Source organism: Gigantopelta aegis, chromosome 4 (assembly GCF_016097555.1).
Source record: "Gigantopelta aegis isolate Gae_Host chromosome 4, Gae_host_genome, whole genome shotgun sequence".
Lineage (NCBI taxonomy): Eukaryota > Metazoa > Mollusca > Gastropoda > Neomphalida > Peltospiridae > Gigantopelta > Gigantopelta aegis.
The window spans coordinates 108,232,624-108,258,380 of NC_054702.1; the positions used below are offsets into that span (position 1 = coordinate 108,232,624).

At 35.0% G+C, this 25,757-nt stretch overlaps 1 protein-coding gene across 5 annotated transcripts in view; it reads right to left on the reverse strand.

The window, feature by feature from the left end:
• Positions 1-25,757, reverse strand: part of LOC121371713 (tricalbin-3-like) — a 66,685-nt gene that overhangs the window by 29,902 nt on the left and 11,026 nt on the right. For all 5 annotated transcript variants that reach the window (XM_041497811.1, XM_041497808.1, XM_041497809.1 and 2 more), the window contains exons 3-11: positions 16,232-16,472; positions 11,976-12,104; positions 11,378-11,484; positions 7,411-7,548; positions 6,139-6,266; positions 5,570-5,667; positions 4,756-4,880; positions 1,537-1,643; positions 692-775 (exon numbers count right to left, since the gene is read on the reverse strand). In XM_041497811.1, coding sequence (XP_041353745.1) covers positions 692-775; positions 1,537-1,643; positions 4,756-4,880; positions 5,570-5,667; positions 6,139-6,266; positions 7,411-7,548; positions 11,378-11,484; positions 11,976-12,104; positions 16,232-16,472 — 1,157 coding nt within the window. The remainder of the gene's footprint in view (positions 1-691; positions 776-1,536; positions 1,644-4,755; positions 4,881-5,569; positions 5,668-6,138; positions 6,267-7,410; positions 7,549-11,377; positions 11,485-11,975; positions 12,105-16,231; positions 16,473-25,757) is intronic.

Genomic DNA, 25,757 nt, shown 5'->3' on the forward strand with positions numbered 1-25,757 from the left:
CAAATTTCACAGACTTGGGGTGCGTTCTTTTCACCTCTCCTGGACATGTTCCAACTGTTCTGTCCTGGTTGTATCCCCTCTCCAGATATCGTAGGACTTAGCAAAATTATTGGTTTTAAGGGTTTGTAACGTTTTGTATTGAGATACTTACTTGTCTGAACTTTATTGTTACTGAAAATGTTCACGAACTGTGAAGAAAAATCTCACAAATGAACAACAACAAATCGGATGTTGATTGCGCGAACCGTGCACGAGAAAACAAACCGAACCAAAATGATAACGGTCACATGGTATACCAACGTCTGTGACATTGAAATGGAAATATCACGTCTAAAAATAGATTAGACCTTGTCTGCTCAACGGTTTTTTCTCAAACATGCGTCCGTTTTTCAGAAATACGAAAAATGCATTTTGTGGTATTACAAACACCAAGATTACCAGGATTACCAAAAAACACTTCAGGTGAATGGAAATGTATATTCTAAATAATAAACGGTAAGTAATGGTTAACAACTAGCCATAACTAGGGTGTGTCCCTTTAAAGCACTTACAAGTGCATACATTTCCTAATCAATGATTTGTAATGTCGTAAGACAAAGTCTCAGCTCTATTTTGTTATTATGTTACTATTATTCAAGAATTCTGCGAGCAATAAGCTGGAGTTATACAGTGTGGTTGTGTGTACTCATACCTTCGAAAAGTCTGCTACAAAGAACTCCACTGACGATTCCCATCTGGGGTTTCTTGTGTTGGGGACATATGGAGTTGTTAAAACCTGCAACAGTTCACTGATTTTACTTAATATGCTCAAACCTATTAAATACATTAAACAGAAAGTCAATGCTGTTTGCTGGAATTTATGGTCTCAACATTTGTACCAATTAAGAACATGAGTTATATTACATTGCACAGTTGTATGATGAATCCAAATAACAAGCAGAACCCCCCCCCCCCCAAAAACAAAATCCCTTTAAAATGTATAACAAAATCAGACTTTTTACATGGTATCATTGGTGTATGCTTTAGAGGGGTGTCATTATATAAAGAAAATCAGAACTCATTTATTTAAAATTCATTATGGCCATGATAAGAAAATCTGGTCTGTATGTAAGATAAGACTTACTAAATACTGTACAATAAAAAAAGAAAAGAAATGGTTTATGTAATGACACACTCAACACATTTTATTTACTGTTATATGGCGTCATACATATGGCTAAGGACCACACAGATATTGAGAGAGAAAACCACTTCATGGGCTACTCTTTTCGATTAGCAGCAAGGTATCTTTTATATGCACCATCCCAGACAGGGTAGTACATACCACGACCTTTGATATACCAGTTGTGGTGCACTGGCTGGAACGAGAAATAGCCCAATGGGCCCACCGACAGGGATCGATTCCAAATTGCCCATGCATCGAGTGAGCACCATACCACTGGGCTACGTCCCACCCTACTGTACAATGATGCCTGACCCTTAAATTAGATGATCATAAAATAGCACATGATATAAGATGATAGAGAATTAACTTACTCTCCTCCTGTCACAGAATAGTACACAGTAGGGGTCAGAAGCTCCTGTCTTGTCGGCTATTATCACGTTAGCTGCTCCGTGGATTACAGCATATATCACACCAGACTCTGCAGTAATAAATAGTGTACAAGTAATGAGTATTAAATACTACAACACTAGTGACCTTGTTCCATGGATCACAGATTGAAGTAAGATAATAAACAGAAGTTCAAGTGATGAGTATTAAATTCTACAACACTAGTGACCTTGTTCCATGGATCACAGATTGAAGTAAGATAATAAACATAAGTACAAGCGATGAGTATTAAATTCTACAACACTAGTGACCTTGTTCCATGGATCACAGATTGAAGTAAGATAATAAACAGAAGTACAAGCGATGAGTATTAAATACTACAACACTAGTGACCTTGTTCCATGGATCACAGATTGAAGTAAGATAATAAACAGAAGTTCAAGTAATGAGTATTAAATACTACAACACTAGTGACCTTGTTCCATGGATCACAGATTGAAGTAAGATAATAAACAGAAGTTCAAGTAATGAGTATTAAATACTACAACACTAGTGACCTTGTTCCATGGATCACAGATTGATGTAAGATAATAAACAGAAGTTCAAGTAATGAGTATTAAATACTACAACACTAGTGACCTTGTTCCATGGATCACAGATTGAAGTAAGATAATAAACAGAAGTTCAAGTAATGAGTATTAAATACTACAACACTAGTGACCTTGTTCCATGGATCACAGATTGAAGTAAGATAATAAACAGAAGTTCAAGTAATGAGTATTAAATACTACAACACTAGTGACCTTGTTCCATGGATCACAGATTGATGTAAGATAATAAACAGAAGTTCAAGTAATGAGTATTAAATACTACAACACTAGTGACCTTGTTCCATGGATCACAGATTGAAGTAAGATAATAAACAGAAGTTCAAGTAATGAGTATTAAATACAAGGATTATAGCATATATCAACACAAGTCTCTGCAGTCAGATAATAAATAGTGTAAAAGCGATGAGTATTAAAATACTACAACACTAGTGACTCTGTTATCTGTACATTTTGTGATCTGTTATCAAACATTCAGCTGGTATAATCAGAGAGCAGACACCGATGTAACCAGAAGTGGGGTCATCCCCAATCACACCTCCATTTCTCCTCACCACCTTTTATATGATTCATAGACACTGTAGTTGCCCCCTCCCTCCAAAATGTGGGTGGCCTCTCCAATATACAAAGTCTTGTCTATGCCAATGTGAGCAGATGTATTTACATGAGCCTAAAATAATTAAGGTTGGGGGGGGGGGGGGGAGTAAAAAAAAGAGAGGATCACAGTAATATACGGTCTTCTACAGTGAACATTTTCTGTAATAGCCCATAGTACTTTCTGCAATAGCCTATAATACTTTCTGTAATAGCCCATAATACTTTCTGCAATAGCCTATAATACTTTCTGTAATAGCCTATAATACTTTCTGTAATAGCCCATAATACTTTCTGTAATAGACCATAGTACTTTCTGTAATAGCCTATAATACTTTCTGTAATAGCCCATAGTACTTTCTGTAATAGCCCATAGTACTTTCTGTAATAGCCCATAATACTTTCTGTAATAGCCCATAGTACTTTCTGTAATAGCCCATAGTACTTTCTGTAATAGCCCATAGTACTTTCTGTAATAGCCCATAATACTTTCTGTAATAGCCCATAGTATTTTCTGCAATAGCCCATAGTACTTTCTGTAATAGCCCATAGTGAACTTACTTTCTGTAATAGCACTTAATGAACTTACTTTCTGTAATAGCCCATAGTACTTTCTGTAATAGCCCATAGTACGTTCTGTTATAGCCCATAATGAACTTACTTTCTGTAATAGCCCATAGTACTTTCTGTAATAGCCCATAGTACTTTCTGTAATAGCCCTTAATGAACTTACTTTCTGTAATAGCCCATAATGAACTTACTTTCTGTAACAGCCCATAGTACTTTATATAATAGCCCATAGTACTTTCTGTAATAGCCCTTAATGAACTTACTTTCTGTAATAGCCCATAATGAACTTACTTTCTGTAATAGCCCATAGTACTTTCTGTAATAGCCCAGAGTACTTTATGTAATAGCCCATAGTACTTTATGTAATAGCCCATAGTGAACTTACTTTCTGTAATAGCCCATAGTGAACTTACTTTCTATAATAGCCCATAGTATTTTCTGTAATAGCCCATAGTACTTTCTGTAATAGCCCATAGTACTTTCTTTAATAGCCCATAGTATTTTCTGTAATAGCCAGTAGTACTTTCTGTAATAGCCAGTAGTACTTTCTGTAATAGCCCGTAGTACTTTCTGTAATAGCCAGTAGTACTTTCTGTAACAGCCAGTAGTACTTTCTCTAATAGTCTGTAGTACTTTCTGTAATAGTCTGTAGTACTTTCTGTAATAGTCTGTAGTACTTTCTGTAATAACCAGTAGTACTTTCTGTAATAGTCTGTAGTACCTTCTGTAATAGCCAGTAGTACTTTCTGTAATAGCCCGTAGTACTTTCTGTAATAGTCTGTAGTACTTTCTCTAATAGTCTGTAGTACTTTCTGTAATAGCCAGTAGTACTTTCTGTAATAGTCTGTAGTACTTTCTGTAATAGCCAGTAGTACTTTCTGTAATAGCCCGTAGTACTTTCTGTAATATCCAGTAGTACTTTCTGTAATAGCCAGTAGTACTTTCTGTAATAGTCTGTAGTACTTTCTGTAATAGTCTGTAGTACTTTCTGTAATAGCCAGTAGTACTTTCTGTAATAGCCAGTAGTACTTTCTGTAATAGCCAGTAGTACTTTCTGTAATAGCCAGTAGTACTTTCTCTAATAGTCTGTAGTACTTTTTGAGATAGCCAGTAGTACTTTCTGTAATAGCCAGTAGTACTTTCTGTAATAGCCAGTAGTACTTTCTCTAATAGTCTGTAGTACTTTTTGAGATAGCCAGTAGTACTTTCTGTAATAGCCAGTAGTACTTTCTGTAATAGCCAGTAGTACTTTCTCTAATAGTCTGTAGTACTTTCTGTAATAGTCAGTAGTACTTTCTCTAATAGTCTGTAGTACTTTCTGTAATAGCCAGTAGTACTTTCTGTAATAGCCAGTAGTACTTTCTGTAATAGTCTGTAGTACTTTTTGAGATATCCCATAGTTCTTTCTGTGTTAACACATAGTGCACTTACTTTCTGTGACTTCATGTTTCTTCTCCTTCTCCTCGTAGTCATCAAGGTTGATGGGTGGCAGGGCGGTGTACTGCAGTTTCAGCATCAACTTGGAGCCATCCTTTTTCTCAATCTCCTTCTCCGCACTGTCAACAAAACAGAGATCAGAGAGACATGATCGTCTAACATGGCTAACAGACATTCAGGGTCAGATGAAATAACAAATATACTTAATCTAGAGCTTTACTTCCATAACAATCACTCATAAAGAGAAACAAATTTTAATATATATTTGCTCAGTGAGAAAAGATTGCTCATTGGTCTAACATATCATATTAATGAACAATTTAGTGCTTACCATGTTGGTACTAAATACAACAATTTGGCAAACTGACATAGTTTAGGGGTTTTTTGTGTTAAATTTGTAAAAAAAAAATATATGTATTATTTTAATACAATTCTTTAGAGATTAAACAAAATGAGAGAATATTTTTGTAAATATCTGTGAAACTAAATAAAATAGAAAGATTTAGCGATGCTTAACCTTATGACAAATAAAATTCATTCATTCAGGATATAAATTTGATAAATCGATATTATCTTTTTTTTAGAATGCATAGTCAATAACTTCTTAAAGGTGAAATAATGACTGACTTACTGATTGAGAATTTATCAAAAACGTAGATGTGCAATTATAACTGTTATGGATATGTAAATTCCTTCTAAAAACAATCATATAAAAAAAAATTGTATTGTTGACAATGATCAGAAGTTGTTTTGAGAATAAACATTGTGGAAAATGATAAAATATCCATAAGAGAGAGACTAAGCTTACAATTCTCTGACTTGGAATGGAAACGATGCCAGACTGAACTCCTGTTTCTCTAGAACGGAGCTGATCAGAAGTCGCTTGCACTTGTGTTTTATCTGAAGCTGATGAAAAAAATAACATTAAAACAAATATTTAGTTACATGATTATTATGAAACAGTGTGAGTACAATTTTTTTTTTCAGTGTGTCTTATTCATTTAGTGAAACCGCTACAAAGCGGATCCTCAAGAAACGGGACTTCCTTCAAAATCAGATGTTTTTCATAATCCTTTTTCAAATATTCTCTAAACTCTCTAAACAAGATACCCCTTGAAACCAGACTTTTTATTGGTTCAAGAGTGTCCGGTTTAGAAGGGTTTTACTGTACCTTCAAGTATGATACGGAAGACTATCTAACAAGTATGAACAACTGTAACATGAGACAATGGTGGTGAATTTAGCAGTATCAGTTACTAATGATGATGGCAGAAACATACTGATTTCAACACTCATGATTATATTTGTTATTATAAGAGTGCTACATAATTCTGTCCTAACTGAGTTGAGATATGTATTATTTTCTGTAATACATACCTTATCATGAGATAAACTGTAGATAAAGAAGGAACAGACATCCTCCCATTCCTCCGTGGCAGGCACTTCGTATGTCTCCCGCTTCAGATCACCAATTCGTAACACTGTATAGCGAATGTCATCGGGAGCTAAAATAAATTAGTGGTTTAAACTGGATTCATCAACATAAATTGTATTTAGCTTTTGGCAGACGGATTCACCAACATAAATTGTATTTAGCTTTTGGCAGAAACTGGATTCATCAACATAAATTGTATTTAGCTTTTGGCAGAAACTGGATTCACCAACATAAATTGTATTTAGCTTTTTAACAGTTAATAACATTTGTCTAATGGTCAGTTTATCACTAATAACAGCATGGAACTTTTTCATATTAATGACTTTATTATGAGTTATCTCCCTTGTCTTTGTCAAGTTTTGTTTTGGAAAGTGTTGGGTACAAGCTTATCAAGTAGTGGTAAGCTGTGTTGCATTGCAGACAGTAAGCTTAAGTTATTAACAGTAATTATAGTCGGCCTGCTTAAATGATTATCATAATTTTTAAACAGACTTCATTTAGTATTATCATGTAAATATTAAGGTTGGGTTTAAACCATCTTGGTGAAAATGTCACTTCTTAAACAGGACTAGCTCTGGGGGAGCTAAACATTTTGCAAAATTATCTATCAAACATGAAAAATTAGTACATAAAAATATTTCAGCCATATAAAATAAAATTTGCCAGTTGTTTTAAAAGTTGCAATTTGTAAATTTGGCGACTGCTAGAGATAGTCTTGCTTCCAGTTTAAGGATGAAAACTACATTTACATAATTATGTACAGGATGAAATAAGATTTTAAAATGGAATATAAGGAAGTACTTGACTTATAGTAAATTTCTTTTCTAATGGTAATATTACTATGGGTATGCATCTTTCTATATTGATATTTGCATGTGCACTTTGCACTATCTCACAGAGGATATCTTGTTGTACCAGTCCTAGCTACAGTAAATCCCCAACTGCCTGTTTAATCAAGGCTTCATTCAGTTAAATCACATTAACCTTACCATCTACCTCAACTATATTGACTGTTTATTCAGTATGGAGGTCAGTGGTTATTAAAAGAGAAGTCAGTGTAGGATTTACATCCCTCCAATGAGCCAATGAAACTCACTCTTGGTGGGAGCTAATACAAGGATGTGACCCCAGCATTAACCAGTCTTAAAACTGATGTCTTACCAACCATGTCACTGATGCCGGTTAAAGCCAGAGTGGTGCTTGGTAGTGCCTACCTGCTTCCTTGACTGGTGTTCCCTTCAGCTGAATGGTGAGCACACCCTGCGCTGGGCCGTGTTTCTTCTCTGCGCGGCCAATCTGAACCGGACCGGTCTTAGCGAAGTTGATGTCTACTGACGATGGATCAACCAAAGCTGTGAAAATAATCATTGTAAATTATGGACTGTCAACTGGCTTTACTTCATTGATATGTTTTATTTTTATATTTGATTTCTAAATTTGTAGAATGTTTCACTTGCTTACTAAAATATTGGACTTCTATATTTTAGATTTAATATCTAAATTTGTATAATCTTTCACCTGCACAATACAAGCTTACTGACATCCTAAATACTGCATTGTTATATTTTAGATTTGATCTCTAAATTTGTAGAATGTTTCACCTGTTTACTAAAATACTGCAGTTATATTTTAGATTTGATCTCTAAATTTGTAGAATGTTTCACCTGTTTACTAAAATACTGCATTGTTATATTTTAGATTTGATCTCTAAATTTGTAGAATGTTTCACCTGTTTACTAAAATACTGCACTGCTATATTTTAGATTTGATCTCTAAATTTGTAGAATGTTTCACCTGCACAATAAATGCTTACTAAAATACAAAATCACTGCACTGCTATATCTTAGATTTGATATCTAAATTTGTATTAATCTTTCACCTGCACAATACAAGCTTACTGACATCCTAAATACTGCATTGTTATATTTTAGATTTGATCTCTAAATTTGTAGAATGTTTCACCTGTTTACTAAAATACTGCATTGTTATATTTTAGATTTGATCTCTAAATTTGTAGAATGTTTCACCTGTTTACTAAAATACGGCATTGTTATATTTTAGATTTGATCTCTAAATTTGTAGAATGTTTCACCTGTTTACTAAAATACTGCACTGCTATATTTTAGATTTGATCTCTAAATTTGTAGAATGTTTCACCTGCACAATAAATGCTTACTAAAATACAAAATCACTGCACTGCTATATCTTAGATTTGATCTCTAAATTTATAGAATGTTTTACTTGCACAAGCTTACCGACATACTGCACTAGAAGGAAGGAAGTAAATGTTTTATTTAACGACGCACTCAACACATTTTATTTACGGTTATATGGTGTCAGACATATGGTTATGGAGACAGGAAACCTGCTGTCGCCACTTCATGGACTACTCTTTTTGATTAGCAGCAAGGGATCTTTTATATGCACCATCCGCACAGACAGGGTAGTACATACCATGGCCTTTGATATACCAGTCGTGGTGCATTGGATGGAACAAGAATTAGCCCAATGGGCCCGCCAACAGGGATCGATCCCAGACCGACTGCACATCGAGGGAGAACTTTACCACTGGGCTACATCCCGCCCCCAACATACTACACAGTTATATTTAGATTTGATCTCTAAATTTGAAGAATATTTCACCTACACAATACAAGCTTATTGACATGCTACATACTGCACTGCTATATTTAGATTTGATCTCTAAATTTGAAGAATATTTCACCTACACAATACAAGCTTATTGACATGCTACATACTGCACTGCTATATTTAGATTTGATCTCTAAATTTGAAGAATATTTCACCTACACAATACAAGCTTATTGACATGCTACATACTGCACTGCTATATTTAGATTTGATCTCTAAATTTGAAGAATATTTCACCTACACAATACAAGCTTACTGACATGCTACATACTGCACTGCTATATTTAGATTTGATCTCTAAATTTGAAGAATATTTCACCTGCACAATACAAGCTTATTGACATGCTACATACTGCACTGCTATATTTAGATTTGATCTCTAAATTTGAAGAATATTTCACCTACACAATACAAGCTTATTGACATGCTACATACTGCACTGCTATATTTAGATTTGATCTCTAAATTTGAAGAATATTTCACCTGCACAATACAAGCTTATTGACATGCTACATACTGCACTGCTATATTTAGATTTGATCTCTAAATTTGAAGAATATTTCACCTACACAATACAAGCTTATTGACATGCTACATACTGCACTGCTATATTTAGATTTGATCTCTAAATTTTAAGCATATTTCACCTGCACAATACAAGCTTACTGACATGCTACATACTGCACTGCTATATTTAGATTTGATCTCTAAATTTGAAGAACATTTCACCTACACAATACAAGCTTACTGACATGCTACATACTGCACTGCTATATTTAGATTTGATCTCTAAATTTGAAGAACATTTCACCTACACAATACAAGCTTATTGACATGCTACATACTGCACTGCTATATTTAGATTGGATCTCTAAATTTGAAGAATATTTCACCTACACAATACAAGCTTATTGACATGCTACATACTGCACTGCTATATTTAGATTTGATCTCTAAATTTGAAGAATATTTCACCTACACAATACAAGCTTACTGACATGCTACATACTGCACTGCTATATTTCAGATTTGATCTCTAAATTTGAAGAATATTTCACCTACACAATACAAGCTTATTGACCAGACCTGTCAACCTTTAGTCAAGAGAAAGCAGGAGGTGTGTGTTGAAAAAGCAGGAGATTTTGTCAAAAAGCAGGAGATTTTTTAAATTCACACAATTTAACCCAAAATCGCAAGATTTAAAAAAAAACATTATTACAATAAGTTATATGAATACTATATAATGTCATATATACTTCTTAACCTTAGATATTTGCATTAAAAAAAAAGAAAAGAAAAACAAAATAAAAACATTATTTTTATTTTTATTTTTTTAAAATTTTAAATATTATTATGATTTAATACATATTTAAAAAATAAATAATATTTTATCCAAAAATGTTAAGAACATGAACAAGAAATAAAAAATTTAATTAGTACATTTACGGTATTACACTTACAGCCTTACAGGTTGCGTTACATTATCATTTGTGGTTAGTGTACCTAAGTAACAAAGACAAATTTATATAAATTTTATAAATTAATATTCAGTTTTTACTATAATGAGGAACGGTGGCGTGGTACTTATTTAAAATCATTATAATGATGCAATAAACATTGTATTTTCATTAATCATAAGTAAAACCTCATTACGGACATCGTGTGAAATATACCGGAATTATACCCATTTCCATGAGTAACTTTATGTCAATGTCAAACACCACATTTTTTAATTGTACAAAAATAATTTCTTGAAGAGTACCCTTATAACCAACATTTTACTGCACAAACATACAAAATTAACTGACACAAGTATGTTTATACAGCTAATTGGTCTTTTCGTTGTCTTGCTGTGACATGTGATTTTAACCAACATCGTGTGTATCGCTGTCAACTCGGAGTCTGGCAGTTCAGATTCGTCATAATTGCATTATGTAATCCAGTGGGAAGACATTTTACAATTCAAACACGCTTCGTAGCCATTACGATGATAACAAACATTATAAAAACACGTCATTTTATAAACTCCATGTGCTTTTTTAACAATATAAATAGGCTATCCCACAATTCTCACTTCGGCAAAGGTTAAACAGTCGGGACAATTCGGCCTGTTACATTCTCAGAAACCGAAAGTAGTCGACATTTTCCGAATGAGGAAAAAAAGGTGAGTTACTTCCCTTATGTTATTTTGACAAAAGAGGATTGATTTTTTTTTATACTTACAAAAATGTCATTTAACAGGAGAAACTGTCTCCCGCATAAGGTGCTAAGGAGATTTGATCAAATTTGTCTGTTATTGACATGCTACATACTGCACTGCTATATTTCAGATTTGATCTCTAAATTTGAAGAATATTTCACCTACACAATACAAGCTTACTGACATGCTACATACTGCACTGCTATATTTAGATTTGATCTCTAAATTTGAAGATAATTTCACCTACACAATACAAGCTTATTGACATGCTATATACTGCACTGCTATATTTAGATTTGATCTCCAAGTTTGTAGAATGTACTAAGAACCTTTTGTGAGTCCGTCCATGAAGTTGGTGTGTATCCAGCTCTTGAGAAGCGGTACCTCCATCATCTGAATGGCACGCAACAGACTAATGTTAAACGTCACATCGGGCCTAAAATATAACGTTTTACTTTAATAACCCAGTAATGTCTACATGAATATTTAAATAAATAAAACCACCAATTTTATGTTTTAAAACAAATGTCAACCTTACATACACAAATCTTGTAATTAAAGAGTTTTCAATTTACTTTAGAGAAATCTCTTTAGATGTGTATGTATAGAGAGGTTATTACCAGTGTGTTTGTATCATCAACATTATATATTGGAAGTACAAACTGTATCATACAAGCATCTGCCAAGTTTAATAGATTACTTTTATTCCTAATACATGTATTATGATATAGAAGAAAAATTCTATGTAAAATTGCTATAGTAATATTTTTGTTTGATGACTATAAATACATCCGTTAATTTTGGAGTGTCACTTACATGTTAATAAAAGTCCTGTGACCTGATTAATTTGCATCTAATTGTGAAAGTATGTGACCTAAAAAAATAATCAGATAATATATATAATTTTATAACAACTATGGATCTCACTTTTCAGTGAAACAGACGGTGGCCTTGCGTATGTGTGGAAATGGAACATCCATGGACATCTGTACTATGGCCTGGAGAGTACCAGAGATAGAGAGATCCTGCACAACCATATCAAAGCCAACATTCACCCTGTAAATAGAGCGTAAACATTAATTGTGTGTTACTTACTTTACATTTATTCTGAAAACATTGCTTAATTCATGTTTAGCAGTGGGCATACAATACATCATTCTACAATGTTGGCTCCATAATAAAATAAGATTAGAAAACTAAAACTACTGTAAATAAAAGAATAATATATTATTCAGGGTTTCACATGACGCAGGAATCCTGCGTATTTGACACAACATTTAACTAAAATACTCCTACATAAAATATGTGTGCGTCATGGTTGATGCAAAATATTTCTGATGTCAATCGATTCTACATTCATTTTTTTTTAATACATAAAAACCTAACGACTAATTCAATTAAATTTCAGTTCATTTTATTGCACAATACCAAACAAACTGGTGTCAGCAGATAGAAAAAAAGAAAAGCATACAATATCAACGAATAGCCGATATCAGAAGATAGAAAAAAAGAAAAGCATACAATATCAACGAATAGCCGATGTCAGAAGATAGAAAAAAAAAAGAGCATATAATATCAACGAACAGCCGATGTCAGAAGATAGAAAAAAACGAAAAGCATACAATATCAATGAATAGCCTATGTCAGAAGATAGAAAAAAAGAAAAGCATACAATATCAATGAATAGCCGATGTCAGAAGATAGAAAAAAAGAAAAGCATACAATATCAATGAATAGCCGAGCGGTTTAACTGGTTCCCAACTTTATCAATACGTTTAACGTAACTTAAGTGTTAAAACCAGTTTGGCTCATGTAGTATGCCAGACCCTTTCTGTAAATTTAGATCATTGCGACAATGCCAATCGCTTTAACATTAAAAAAATAAATGTTTTAAACACCTAAAACCAAACGACTACGAAGTTTCAGAACAAATATAGTCTAGCGGTTTAACTGGTTCCCAACCATATCAATACGTTACGTTAGATAAGAGTTAAAAACAGTGTGGCTGATGTAGTGTGCCAGTTCCTGTCTAAATTTAGATCATCGCGATAATGTCGAATGCGCTGTCTGTATACGGACATGTACAATGTCATGTAGATGGTTGAGCAAATCAAATAGGAGTTAGTCATAATTATTGGGCAGATGCAGCTATGTTACAAAGCAGGTTAGCATGCAGCATTGGGTGACTATTTGCCAAAGGGTGCATAAAAAGATAGTGTAGGGCGCATGTCATGTCAAGTCATAGGGTTTTACGTGCATATTCAGAACAAGCTGTTGTAGCACACGCCTGTCGTGGGCACAAGAGCCGGCCTTGGCCAGCTCCTCCGTCCATGACAGGAAAGGTAGGGGGAGGGGAGAGGAGGGACCGCCTGCACTGGCAGGTGCAAGGGAGCACCAGCAGCCCGATCAAATCAGTAACAGGCGGGTGGGGGTGGTGGTGGTGCTATGGAATTTGAATGGAGCAGTTAAATGCCAAAGAGAAAAGGGTGCGCAATTTTGATTGAGGGAATTTGGCGCAATTTTGAACGGTCGGTCGAAAGGTAAATGGCCGAGCTAATATAGGTTTTGATATTAGTGAATCGAGAGTAGCAGGGCGCATAGTAAGTCAACACTTTTGTTAATGTGCAGGGCAAGTTGCTTCCCTCTATTTAGCAAATTTAAAATGGCTTTATGTCCATTTGTTACACTATCTCAGTTGAAACAGGGTGTCACAAGTTTTGAATATCAGCTATATAGAGGATATGTAACAATATTCGGACGTAGAAAGAACCACACTTTCTACGTCCCTTCGGACTACATAAAAAGACTAAATTATTTACAGATAGAATAGTGGAGACAGTTATTCAGTTAATTATGTGATTTAAGAAATATATATCATAGATGACTCCCATTATTGAATGGAAGACTCCCAAAATAAAACCCTGTGAGTCATGATGACTCCCGTTTTCCAGATGCTAGGTGGAACCCTGATTATTTCTTCTACAGTGTGTCTCTGTTTCTGTTTCTGTCTCTCACTCTTGCACGCATGCACACACACATACTCACACTCACACACATACACACACACACTCACACATACAGACACACACACACACACACACACACACACACACATAAAACAAGAGTACCAGTGAGATACATGATACGCCCGTTAGGAGTTTGATGAAAAACCATAGATATTAATGAATATGCTAATGGTATGATTCAATTCTAATTATGTGAATTTTTGCAATGGGATGGATGAACAGTTTGTTTTTGACCAACTACTGATGATACTCTTATCCACTGAAGGTACTGTCTGATTAATGAAGTCCTGTCTTCTTCAAAGACTAAACAAGATTTTCCTATGATGTTCAGAATATAGACAAATTATTTCATTCATTTGTATCACAGTGACCTAGTAATTGACACACCACCATCCCAAGTTGTTCGTACAAATGAAGTTTGATGGTCCTGTATGCAAGATATAATCCAGACCAAATTTTACTGTTATGTGCAGTAGACCATGAAAAGTAGGTCACAATGACCCAGTAATAGTACCCGACACACTGCCATCCCAAGTTGTTCCTACATGTGAGGTTTGATGGTCCTGTATGCATCTGTATGCAAAATATGGTCTGGACAAGAACAAGTTAACAGATGGACATACGGACGGACAATGCCATACCATAGTACGACCCATCATAGACAGGCGTATGAAAAGCATTCAAATCCTCCAGTTTTCTTCAGCATTTTAAACAAATGAACAAGTCAGAGAAGGGTATTTAAACTTGTGAGTAAGTATGCACGATATGCTATAATAATTATATCAAAACAAAATATGCACAGCACTTTACATTTTTAAAGGAAACAAAAACAGTAGAAACCATTTATAAAATACTAATTTAAAAACCAGTTAAACAAAAGCATTTTGTGAATATGAAGTGAGGTAAAATTTGACAAATTTTTAAAGACATTTCGCAAATGCTAATCTGAGAACCAGCATATTTAGTAAATGTCTATTCTGTTGCATTTTATTTGACTAAGAGAGACTTTAGCTATACATTTTAAAACTTGTAACATGTTTTTAGTACAACTCCATGACCTAGAAAAAAAATCATTTCCCTGTTTTCTTATAGTAGGAGTGACACATTCTTTTACTTTCTACCATGCAATTACTTTCACTATATACAAAATCAGGCTACATAAACTATTTCAGCTGAAATTTATTTGAAAAGGAATATGCAACAGGTGTTGTATATAGTACTCCAGTGATACCATCATGCCATCTGTAACACACAATATGGTTACTATGTATGTGTATTTATAGATTAATTCCAGCAGTGTTAAACTGCTGACATCTTTCAGTAAGTCATCCAATTAAACTCTAATGGTATTTATCTTCAAAACAGTATTACAACTTTCTCAAAAAGAATCTGTGTAAGATATACATTATAAGTATACATGTATATGCATGTATGTAGATGACAAAAAAAATGGAAAATACAGTTTAATACACAACAAAGACTTCATACACCAAAACAGTGTGAATTCAAAATATAATCAGATATCAGGGCTTGCATCAAAGTTGAGGTGATAAACGTTGTGCCCAAAATGCATATGCCCAAAATAATCATAGCCAAATTAAGTAGACATGCTGACATCAAAATAGTTCACCTCAAACCCATTGAAATGTTAAGTTTAATTAGATTAAAATAACTTGAAATGTATTTCTGAAAATTGACAACTCTCCAGCAGCTGTTAATGACCTTCCTGAACTAAAACGACCTCCCTGCACTCAGAAAAGACAAAAGTCCCCATTGTGCCCAAGCTGTGGATATATGTGTAGATATGTATTTAAAATAGGTTATTGCTGTTGTGTTTTTAAAATGTCTTCTTGTAGCTATTTTAGTTTTTATGATTAACATTATTATTATTTTCTTTTTTAATAGTGCAAAAATAACAAGTTGCACCTGCAAGGTTTGATGATCCTATATGAACTAATATGAAAGATACGACTTGGTATGAAAACATTTATGGAAAGACAGACAGAAGGACAATGTCATACCATATTATGACACACCAAAGATGAGGATAAATTAACTGACTTAACACACTCTGTGGCTTGTTACATTTTTTTCTAAACCAAACCAATTATACCCCAAAATACTCTCTTTAAAATATTAAAATATTTCAAATCTTACCTTTTGCTTCCGACTCGTCCTCTGAATATCATCTTGAAGTCCTCACACAGCATGCTGACATCGATCTCGACCACAATCTGGAAGGAGGACATGTTGTGGAGGCCCACCGGTGGCCGACCCACACTGAACCATGAACACGGCTTGCGACCCCCTGGAACGCCTTCAGCAAACTCAAACACACGCACATTCCGAATGTTGGGGGTTTGAGCACCAACATCAAATGTCTTTAGATGTAAACTTTCTGAAAATAATGATACATCACATGATATCATATCAGACCATATCATTTATCATGCAATATATAAGTCATATGATACATGTATATGATATAATATACTTTAAAAAAAGGCTTATCAGGTCATATCACATATATCACTTATATCAACATATATACTGAACAAAATAAGAAACTTCCGCTAACTTTGCTTGAACATAACTTGATGAAAACAAACCGGGGGAATAATTTTTATATATGTGTTTAAAGAGTGTTCCATGATGCATCGTTTGGTGCAAAAATCATGGCCATAGGTTGACAGAAACTGGGAGAAATTTTGACCAAGTGTGGTAGGGGTTAAAAAAAAAACCCAACTTAATAACGGGTATGACCACCTCTTGAATTGACCACCGCAGTGCATCGCAGGCGCATAGAATTGACTAAAGTGTTGATTTCTGCCTGTGGAATATTGTTCCATTCCTGAATGAGCGCTTGGAGAAGTTCATTGACGTTAGCGGGTGAGTTGGGACGACGCCTCAATCGTCTGTCCAGACTATCCCAGACATGCTCGATGGGGTTGAGATCAGGACTTTTAGCGGGCCAGTCATTAATGAAATCAATGTTATTTGTCCTAAGAAAATTTACAGTGTCTCTAGCTGTATGAGAGGTGGCATTATCATGCTGAAAAATCGAGATGTTGGCGTTGTTATGGAACAGAAGAATAACGTGATGAGCGAGAATGTCATCGCGGTAACATTGAGCATTTAAACTGCCATCAATGATGACTAGTGGTGAACGATAACCATGGGCAATGGCTGCCCAGACCATGACACAACCCCCACCCCCGAAACGATCTCGTTCAAGAACACAACAGTCAGCATAGCGTTCATTTCTCCTACAGTAGACAGTAGCAGTAGCAGTTTGGAATCGATTGCGCAAATGCGTGTTTATGATATAGCGGTCTTGAACACGCGTTGTAACACGCGGACGTCCACGACGTGGCAAGTCGTTGGTGCTTCCTGTCGTTCGAAATCTTACGCGAAGATTTTGTATCGCTCGACTAGAACTCCCAACATGCCTCTGTCGACATGCCAGCATCAAGCACCCGTTCGCGTAAATTATTGGGTATTCTTGGCATACTAAAAATGCTACAATGTAAAAAACTTTAATTTGTTTACAAATTTTGAAGCGTTTTCGTTCACTTGACAACATGTCAGTAAGACAAGTAAAACAAATTGACCGAATACTACACGGGACATGTCGAACCATGCATGCACGTGCAAATTGAATTTCACGTTGTCGACGATTAACAGTGCAAAAATAATCGATAAAATTCATGAATCCTGATAATACAGCTCAAGGCTAATACTACCTATATAATTTCATTACACAATGAATTAGGGGTGCAACGATACGGTCAAAACCGTATTGTGATATATTGCGATATAAGAAACTGTATTGCAATATAGTTGATATTATTTAAATTTAATATTTATGGGTTGGGTCTTTTTTTTAATGAAAACAGAAGGCATAACTTTTTAATGATTTTTATTAGTTTCAGCTGTCAGGCTAAATGTTTTAGGCCATATTTTTATTTTTTAACACAATACTTGTCTACTAGAACGGTGTCAAACTATTTATAAATTGTCACATTCGGAAATCCTTACTATCGGACAAAAACTATACCGTATGTACAAATCGGAAGTTTCTTTTTTTGTTCAGTATATATATGATGATTGGACATGATACAATACCTGTATATGATATGACATGACATGACATAACACAACACATCATGACACAACACAATACGACATATGATGTAAAACATAGTTAATTAGCATATCAATATATGTTCTGAAGCAATTCTGTTAGGATGTGATAAACTAATTAAAGTAAGAAACATTTGTTTGTAGTTATACTACGACCCCAATTTATTAGGACAATGATACAGATTATTGGGGCAGTGGGTATACTTCAATGGGCAGAGGGTACACACCAGGGCAGACCACAAACTGGACAGGGTGTAGCACCCTTCTATACTTCTTTAGCAGAAAAACTATGTCATATTACATTATATTGCGTTCCTTCACATATCATATCATATATGGGTGATTCTTCCTTACTGATGCACAATTGTCATTATTTTGTCCCCGAACATAAAGTGGGCTTTTTACATGCTCATGAATGAATTTTTTGGTAAAATAATTCAGAGTACTTAATAGTTGAATGTATTCAGCATGTTTAAAGATAAGAAGGATGAATATAGTTTATTTATTTGGAAACATAAATAGACATTTAGCGTAACATATGTATAATAGCATTGTGATGGTAAATGTCCATGATGGGGTAGGAGGATTGTTAAAATGGTCAGCAGATGCTTTGCTTTCAAAGGGAAAGGACATTGTTAACACTAAGGATATGTTTTTGGAGCTTGGTAAAATGCAAATGGACATCAAGCTGTTCTTTGTTGAAAGCAAGGAAATTGACACTGTCAAGAAGATGTTACCTTGTCCTAAAACTATTCAAGGCACAATGAAATTGCACCAAATTGTCAGCCATGTGTCAAGCCCTAGGCCTGGTAGGTGTGACTGTTTCTGTCCTTCCAAAAGTGAAACACATATCCCAGCCTCAAGAAGCTAAAACACATGGGAGTTTGGCAGTGAAAGCAATAACTGCATCCAGAGAAAATGAATAGCCCAATGAATGTGAAACTCTAGCAGACCCTGACAACATTGGGGAGTGGTGTTTGGTAGAATATGATTCTCAAGTGTATCCAGGTATTATCCAAGATTTGGATTCTGATTCTGCAATCTAATTAAAATTAGCTCCACTATTACATGTGGATCTAACACCAGCTAGTGATTTAAAAATAATTTGAAAACATTCCGAATTATCCTGAGGGTATACGACATGTTTCGTGTGAATTATGAATGCCTTAAAACATGTTTTATTTTATAAAATAAATAATTTGTAATGTAAAACTGAAGACTGGTTTTTTTTTTTTTTATATATAAATAAATAAATAATTTTTAATGTAAAATTGAAGACTGATAACCCACAACGTACGTATTGGTATGGTTCACTGTACTGCGGCCACTAAAATAGACTCGCCCGATATTTTTAGAATTTGTATGCTCCCAAATAACGTTATAAAAGGCGAAGTGTGATTGGTCAATATTTAAATTATTATTTACAGACGAAATGTTACCTGGACATTGGGGACTATGCAGTGTTGTTAGTTTTAAATCACTGGCAGGATTCTGCAAGTAAGGTTTTGATTGGTGGACAACTGGCTGGTGTTAGATCCACATGTAATAGTGGAGCTAATTTTAATTAGATTGCTGATTCTGTGGAGGTAAAAGTTATGCACAGAAATGGGGTCAACCGCTTCTTCTGGCCGTACATGGAAGACTATATATGGTATGAATGGAAGAATGTTGTGGGAATTATCCCTGAACCAACGCCAGTTACTAAACGACATTTACAAATTGACTCCAATATCTGGAATAAAGTATGTTCTAAGTATTCATAAATGTCAGTTCAGTGACAAACTTGTTTTTGAAAGTGTTTTAACAGTTGATTTTTATTTCACAATTAGATGTTTCATTTTCTTGTAACAAGTTGCTGATCAATTCATTTGGGAGATTATATGGATAATGCATAGTTAAATTTTAAAAGTGGTAAGGTTGTTCAAATTGACATGTTGATGCAAAATGGAGGTTTTGAGCCAGAAACTGTATCTAGGTGAAAATAGCAAACTAGTTATTTTGTGAATTTAAGTACTGACTGTTCTGTTAGCTACTTGATGCACATGTGAGTTTATTGATTAAAGTGCAGCTATGGTCACGTAACATGTTGTTTGCTTAGTATCTTAATGAAGGTTAACAAATGTCTTTACCATCACAAGAGTGTCTTTTCCGTAACATCATGTCCCTCTCCATCACGAATATCAGAGTTCATGTTAAAAAAAAATTCTTCAATTTTATTGTACCAGAATTGGATTAATAAATGTAACACAGACTTTTGCAAAGAAAAACATATCTGGCATTACCAAATGTGAATAGCCTGGCAATAAAAAACAAACTTTACATGTTCAAAATATACATTTTCATCCCACACAGCAAAACAAACCCATCGCTATCAAACAGCTGCAGAAATAAAATATGAAATTGATGAAGCTGATTTATGAAAAGCAACATTTATATATCTAGGGATAGCACTGCACATGAATTTCCCTGCAGTTATAACATCTTGTCCAATTTATACTCGTGTGAAATTAACACATGAAATGTGACGGTGAGGACATTTGTTTGTGATGACTTGGTAAACAATGTAAAAAACCCAACAAATGTTGAAGTATCATCACTGCTAACAATATATCTTAAATAAGTAATAAGTCAGGTTTTAAAACATACAAAATTTATTCCCAATACAATGAATTAATTTTTCACAAAACACGTTTTCAAATGTGCAACAGTACGGGAGAATCACCCATTATATATTACATATACATGTACATTATATGCACATACTGAATTTTTTTTTCAGTAAATGTAATGGAAATGTGAATAAGGAGCCATTCAAATATTGTGTAATGCTCGAAGGGGTGGGTGGGTGTAGATCCAAACGTTATGTAACGTTACGGGGGAGGGGATATATTTAACAGTGGTACAAAACACACTTTTTTTATTACTAAAATATTTTTTTTCTTTTTTCTCCTTTTTTTTAATAAACATTCTATCATGGCAACAATGTTGAACATAGGTATATTAATGATGTAAATATTTAAAGACTTTTTTAAATCTTCTAACCATGTTCTGTTTAATTCTATCATTCCTACTAGTGGGGGTGGGATGTAGCCCAGTGGTAAAGCATCCACTTGATGTGCAGTCAGTTTAGGATCAATGCCCATCGGTGGACCCATTGGGCTAATTCTCGTTCCAGCCAGTGCTCCACAACTGGTGTAACAAAGGCCATGGTATGTACTATCCTGTCTGTGGGATGGTGCATATAAAAGATCCCTTGCTGCTAATCAAAAAGAGTAGCCCATGAAGTGGGGACAGCGGGTGTCCTCTTTCAATACCTGTGTTCTCAATATCTGTGTGGTCCTTAACCATATGTCTGACGTCATATAACCGTAAATAAAATGTGTTGAGTGCATCATTAAATAAAACATTTCCATCCTTCCTTCTTCCTACTAGTGATAAAAAGTGTTTTTTATTAATAAAGTTAATGCATTCATGGATATTTACAACATATCTGGAGTGTTATCCAGATTTTCCCTCAAGTAATGTTTAACTAAAGATTTTTTTCTAAGCTAAATTTCACAAATTTGGGGCCAGGTGAGAAATATGGAGGGACGTACTGTCCGTGTTACTCCCCAGTGTCTAACGTAGACGTGTACAGGATTAACACTAGGAGGAAGTTACAGCAACGTGAGAAACCAAGGCGGTCCCTGGAGAGTGAAATATTTTAATGTTTAGTTGAGATAATAACCCATTAGAACACACTGTTCAGGTGCAGTGCATCCCGCTCGTTCATCACAGGTGTCTCTGATGACAGATTACAATACACACTGCTATTACCTTCACCCACTGAACTCACATGATGTGAATTTTACAAAGCAGGGCATTCATCAGAACATAGTCTCATATAATTATACTCTACAATTAATATATTTAGCATATAGTATATAGTATTTAGCATATAGTATATAGTATTTAGCACTATTGTTCTGGCCAATGATTAATTACTAATAGGCAGGTAACATAAGTAATTAGCAATTAGCAATTAATTTTCCCTATCATTAACCCGAGGACTCCACTGTTGGTTTTTTTTAATTTAATTTTGGGTACTTAAATCCAGTTAAGGTTTAAACACATCTTAACTATCTGTCAAACAGAGTGATATTGCCAGTATTGAAATATAAACTGAGTACCTACCCATTGGTGTAGCTAGGTTTTTATATAGTAGGGGTGTGGATGGAGGGGTGGGGAAGGTGGCTACCACATTGTCTATGAGCCATGTTATGAGGCAATAGGAAGATATAAAAGATAGTAAAAGAAAACCCCCCACCCCTTCTGGCTATGACAAGTGCTTAAGAAAAGAAGAAAAAAGTGCTTAAACCTGATGACTTAGCTATTTTATTATTAAAATCAATTTAATTTCATTTCATTTCAACTTATTTCCATGCTTATATCCAATTAAGGTTCAAGCATGCTGTCCTGGTCAGACATCTCAACTATCTGGGCTATCTGTCCAGGACAGTAGGTTAGTAGTTAGTAGTTAGTGAGAGAGAAGAGGGTGTAGTGGTCTAAGACTCTTACACCTACCCACTGAGTCGTTAAAAGTTGCTCTGGGTGGGAGCTGATACTGGGCTGCGAACCCAGTACCTACCAGCCTTGTTTCTGATGGCTTAACCACAACACCACTGAGGCCGGTTAAGATCAATACCAATAGTGTCTGTTTATGCTGGTACTTCCACAGGATACAAGCTGATGTCTCCTCTTTTACTTTTTTACTTTTTTTTTCCAAGTTAGATACCTGCAGTGCATGTTGATTATAACCATCATAAAATAATGTTTGTGAAAGAAATTGTACTAGAGGTTTTCAGTATAACTGTGTGGAATTCCACTGGACACACAAACAGATTTTGAGCCAGATCCTGCTGTGCTGACAAACAGTCTACAGCTAAAGTGGATTTACAGGTATTGCAGCAGTGTAAACATTCATGTTGGGCACTGTGGTTACCATGCTTCATCTTCGTAAATGACACTTGGGGGGTGGATGGGGGGGTGGTGTTGAGAAATCCTCAAAGATAAATTTTAAAATAGCTGATTAAATGTTCAGCAGAAAAGTTGTTACAGAATATTAATAAGAATAATTTAGAAAATCATCACAATCACGTCAAATGTTTTTATCACAATTTTTGAATAGTATTTATTCAATAATATTTTAAAGTTTGAACATAAAGTTTCAAATAATGATATATTGTGAATTCATGTTCTGGGGTGCAATAAAATAACATGTATTCCTGTATTTACATAGCTCATTAAGTGCAATAAGATCGAAGTACTTTGTTTTAGCTAACATGCATTTCTGGAGTGGCTGTAGGATATTTCTAGGGAGGGGGTGCAATGTTAAAACAGTACACTAACACTTATGGATCAACATATGCATTTAACTAAAAGGCTATTAGCATCTTTATGTCATTATATGATATGAAGTTAAATAAGCTTAACAATCAGGGTTTGGCATTGAATATCCTTCAAAGACAATCTGTCAGAGCTGAGTAAACTGTAAAGTTCTACATGATATTTTTAAAGGAATTACACAGCATGAGAAAAATGTACAAAATAAAATGGTTGTTTGTGTCTTGAGAATGACAATAGCTGTTGACCAAAGTACTCCTGAATGACACCCCGGCCATTTGAAAGGCAGAGATTTGGCATTATCTGCCAGTCGCAAGAAAAGACACGTGGTCATAATGAATAACCCGCTGGGCTATCTCCCAACGTGAATACAGATCCAAGTAAAAGTCGCTCGAGTGTAAGATCTACTTATGACAAGCCATGCACAGAGACACATATCGGCATGGACTCAAGGTGAATACACCGCTACGGAAACACACGAAACACAGGGAATCTGTCGATACACACAGCAACTTTATGTACATTAGTGCACAGTGAATAAAGATGCTTTATGTGTACGCCTTAAGAGACAAAGAGATAAAACAGTCTTTCCCATGGGAATACAAAATTGCTCAAGCGTGAATTTAACTAGTGATGATGTGATAATAATGTGTATAATTTAATAACCAACATAAGCTAGTGCTATTAAGGGTTACTGTTGGAGGCTAGCAGCTAGCTTGTTGGGACTTCATCTAGGGATCAGGTCCCATGTTTAGAAAACATCAGAAGTCTCATCTTGGCCTTCCACAAAGCCTGACAGATACAAGTCACGGTATGTGTTATCCAGTGTGTGGAAAAAAGTGCACATAAAAGATCAGCAGTGACCTGAATGTGCACATTAAATGATTTCCATGTCCTTGTTCTTGTCCTTGCAGAGCCATAGCTAGTGGGAAAGGCAAAGGGGGCATGCCCCTAGACCCCCTGGCGTTTTGCGCCTTCCCAGAATTCATCTCCCCCCACCCCAATAAAAAAAAGTCCTAGCTATGGCCCTGGCTTGCCTGTATGACAGTAGGCCTAGTGATATTCCTCTTTAACATTTTAGAAAAATGTGCCAAGGTGTCATTACACAAATATTCCTTTCCTTTCCTTTCACAATAGCCAATGATTAAAACAATATGCTGGGGATTATTGTTACCAATGCCTGAATAAACTGTTTAAATATAAGCTAAATAACATGCTTTGAAAAACGCAACCATCTACCTACTTTGTGTCAAATACATTTTCAGTCTTGATTTTGTTTCACCTTCAATCAAAGTCATAGAAAGGGATATATATACTAGTTATTGCTTTGAAAGCATAAAACTTTTGCATTATATTTAGGGATTTTTTATTTTTAAAAGATTTTTAAATGATGGGTCTTTCAAGGTTCATACACAACTCAGCAATAATACATAATTCATGTCATTCATTCATTTCATTCATTTCAACTTATTTTCGTGCTTATATCCAATTAAGGTTCAAGCATGCTGTCCTAGGCACACACCTCAGCTATCTGGGCTGTCTGTCCAGGACAGTGGGTTAGTTGTTAGTTGGTTAGTGAGAGAGAAGAGGGTGTAGTGGCCTTACACCTACCCATTGAGTCATTAAGAACTCGCTCTGGGTTGGAGCCGGTACCAGGCTGCGAACCCTATACCTACAAGCCTGTAGTCCGATGGCTTAACAACTGCGCCACCAAGGCCAGTGTATTCATGTCACGGTCAACCTCAAGGTTGCGTACCAAACATAAAATAATGCAATCAATTAATCAATTTATCAATCGATCAATTAATCAATCAATCAACACATCCACCAGGTTCAAGCACATTAAAAAAAATATTCTGGCACACCCTCCAAGTTTTCTGGGAAACGTGTCCAAACATGCTAGCTATAAGCAAATTTAGATTAAAAATTCATGGATTAAATATACATACATGTACTTCTAGTAGATCTCAGAATCTTAAGTGTACCAGGGGGTCCCCATCCCAACCAGTGTCCCATGACTGGTATAACCCTATGGTATGTGTTGTCTTGTTTGTGAAAAAGTGCCTATAAATGTTTCCTTGCTGCTAATGGAAAATGTAGCCCCTGAAGACTACATGACTAAATTATCAAATATTTACCTCAAATAAAGGCTATAAAG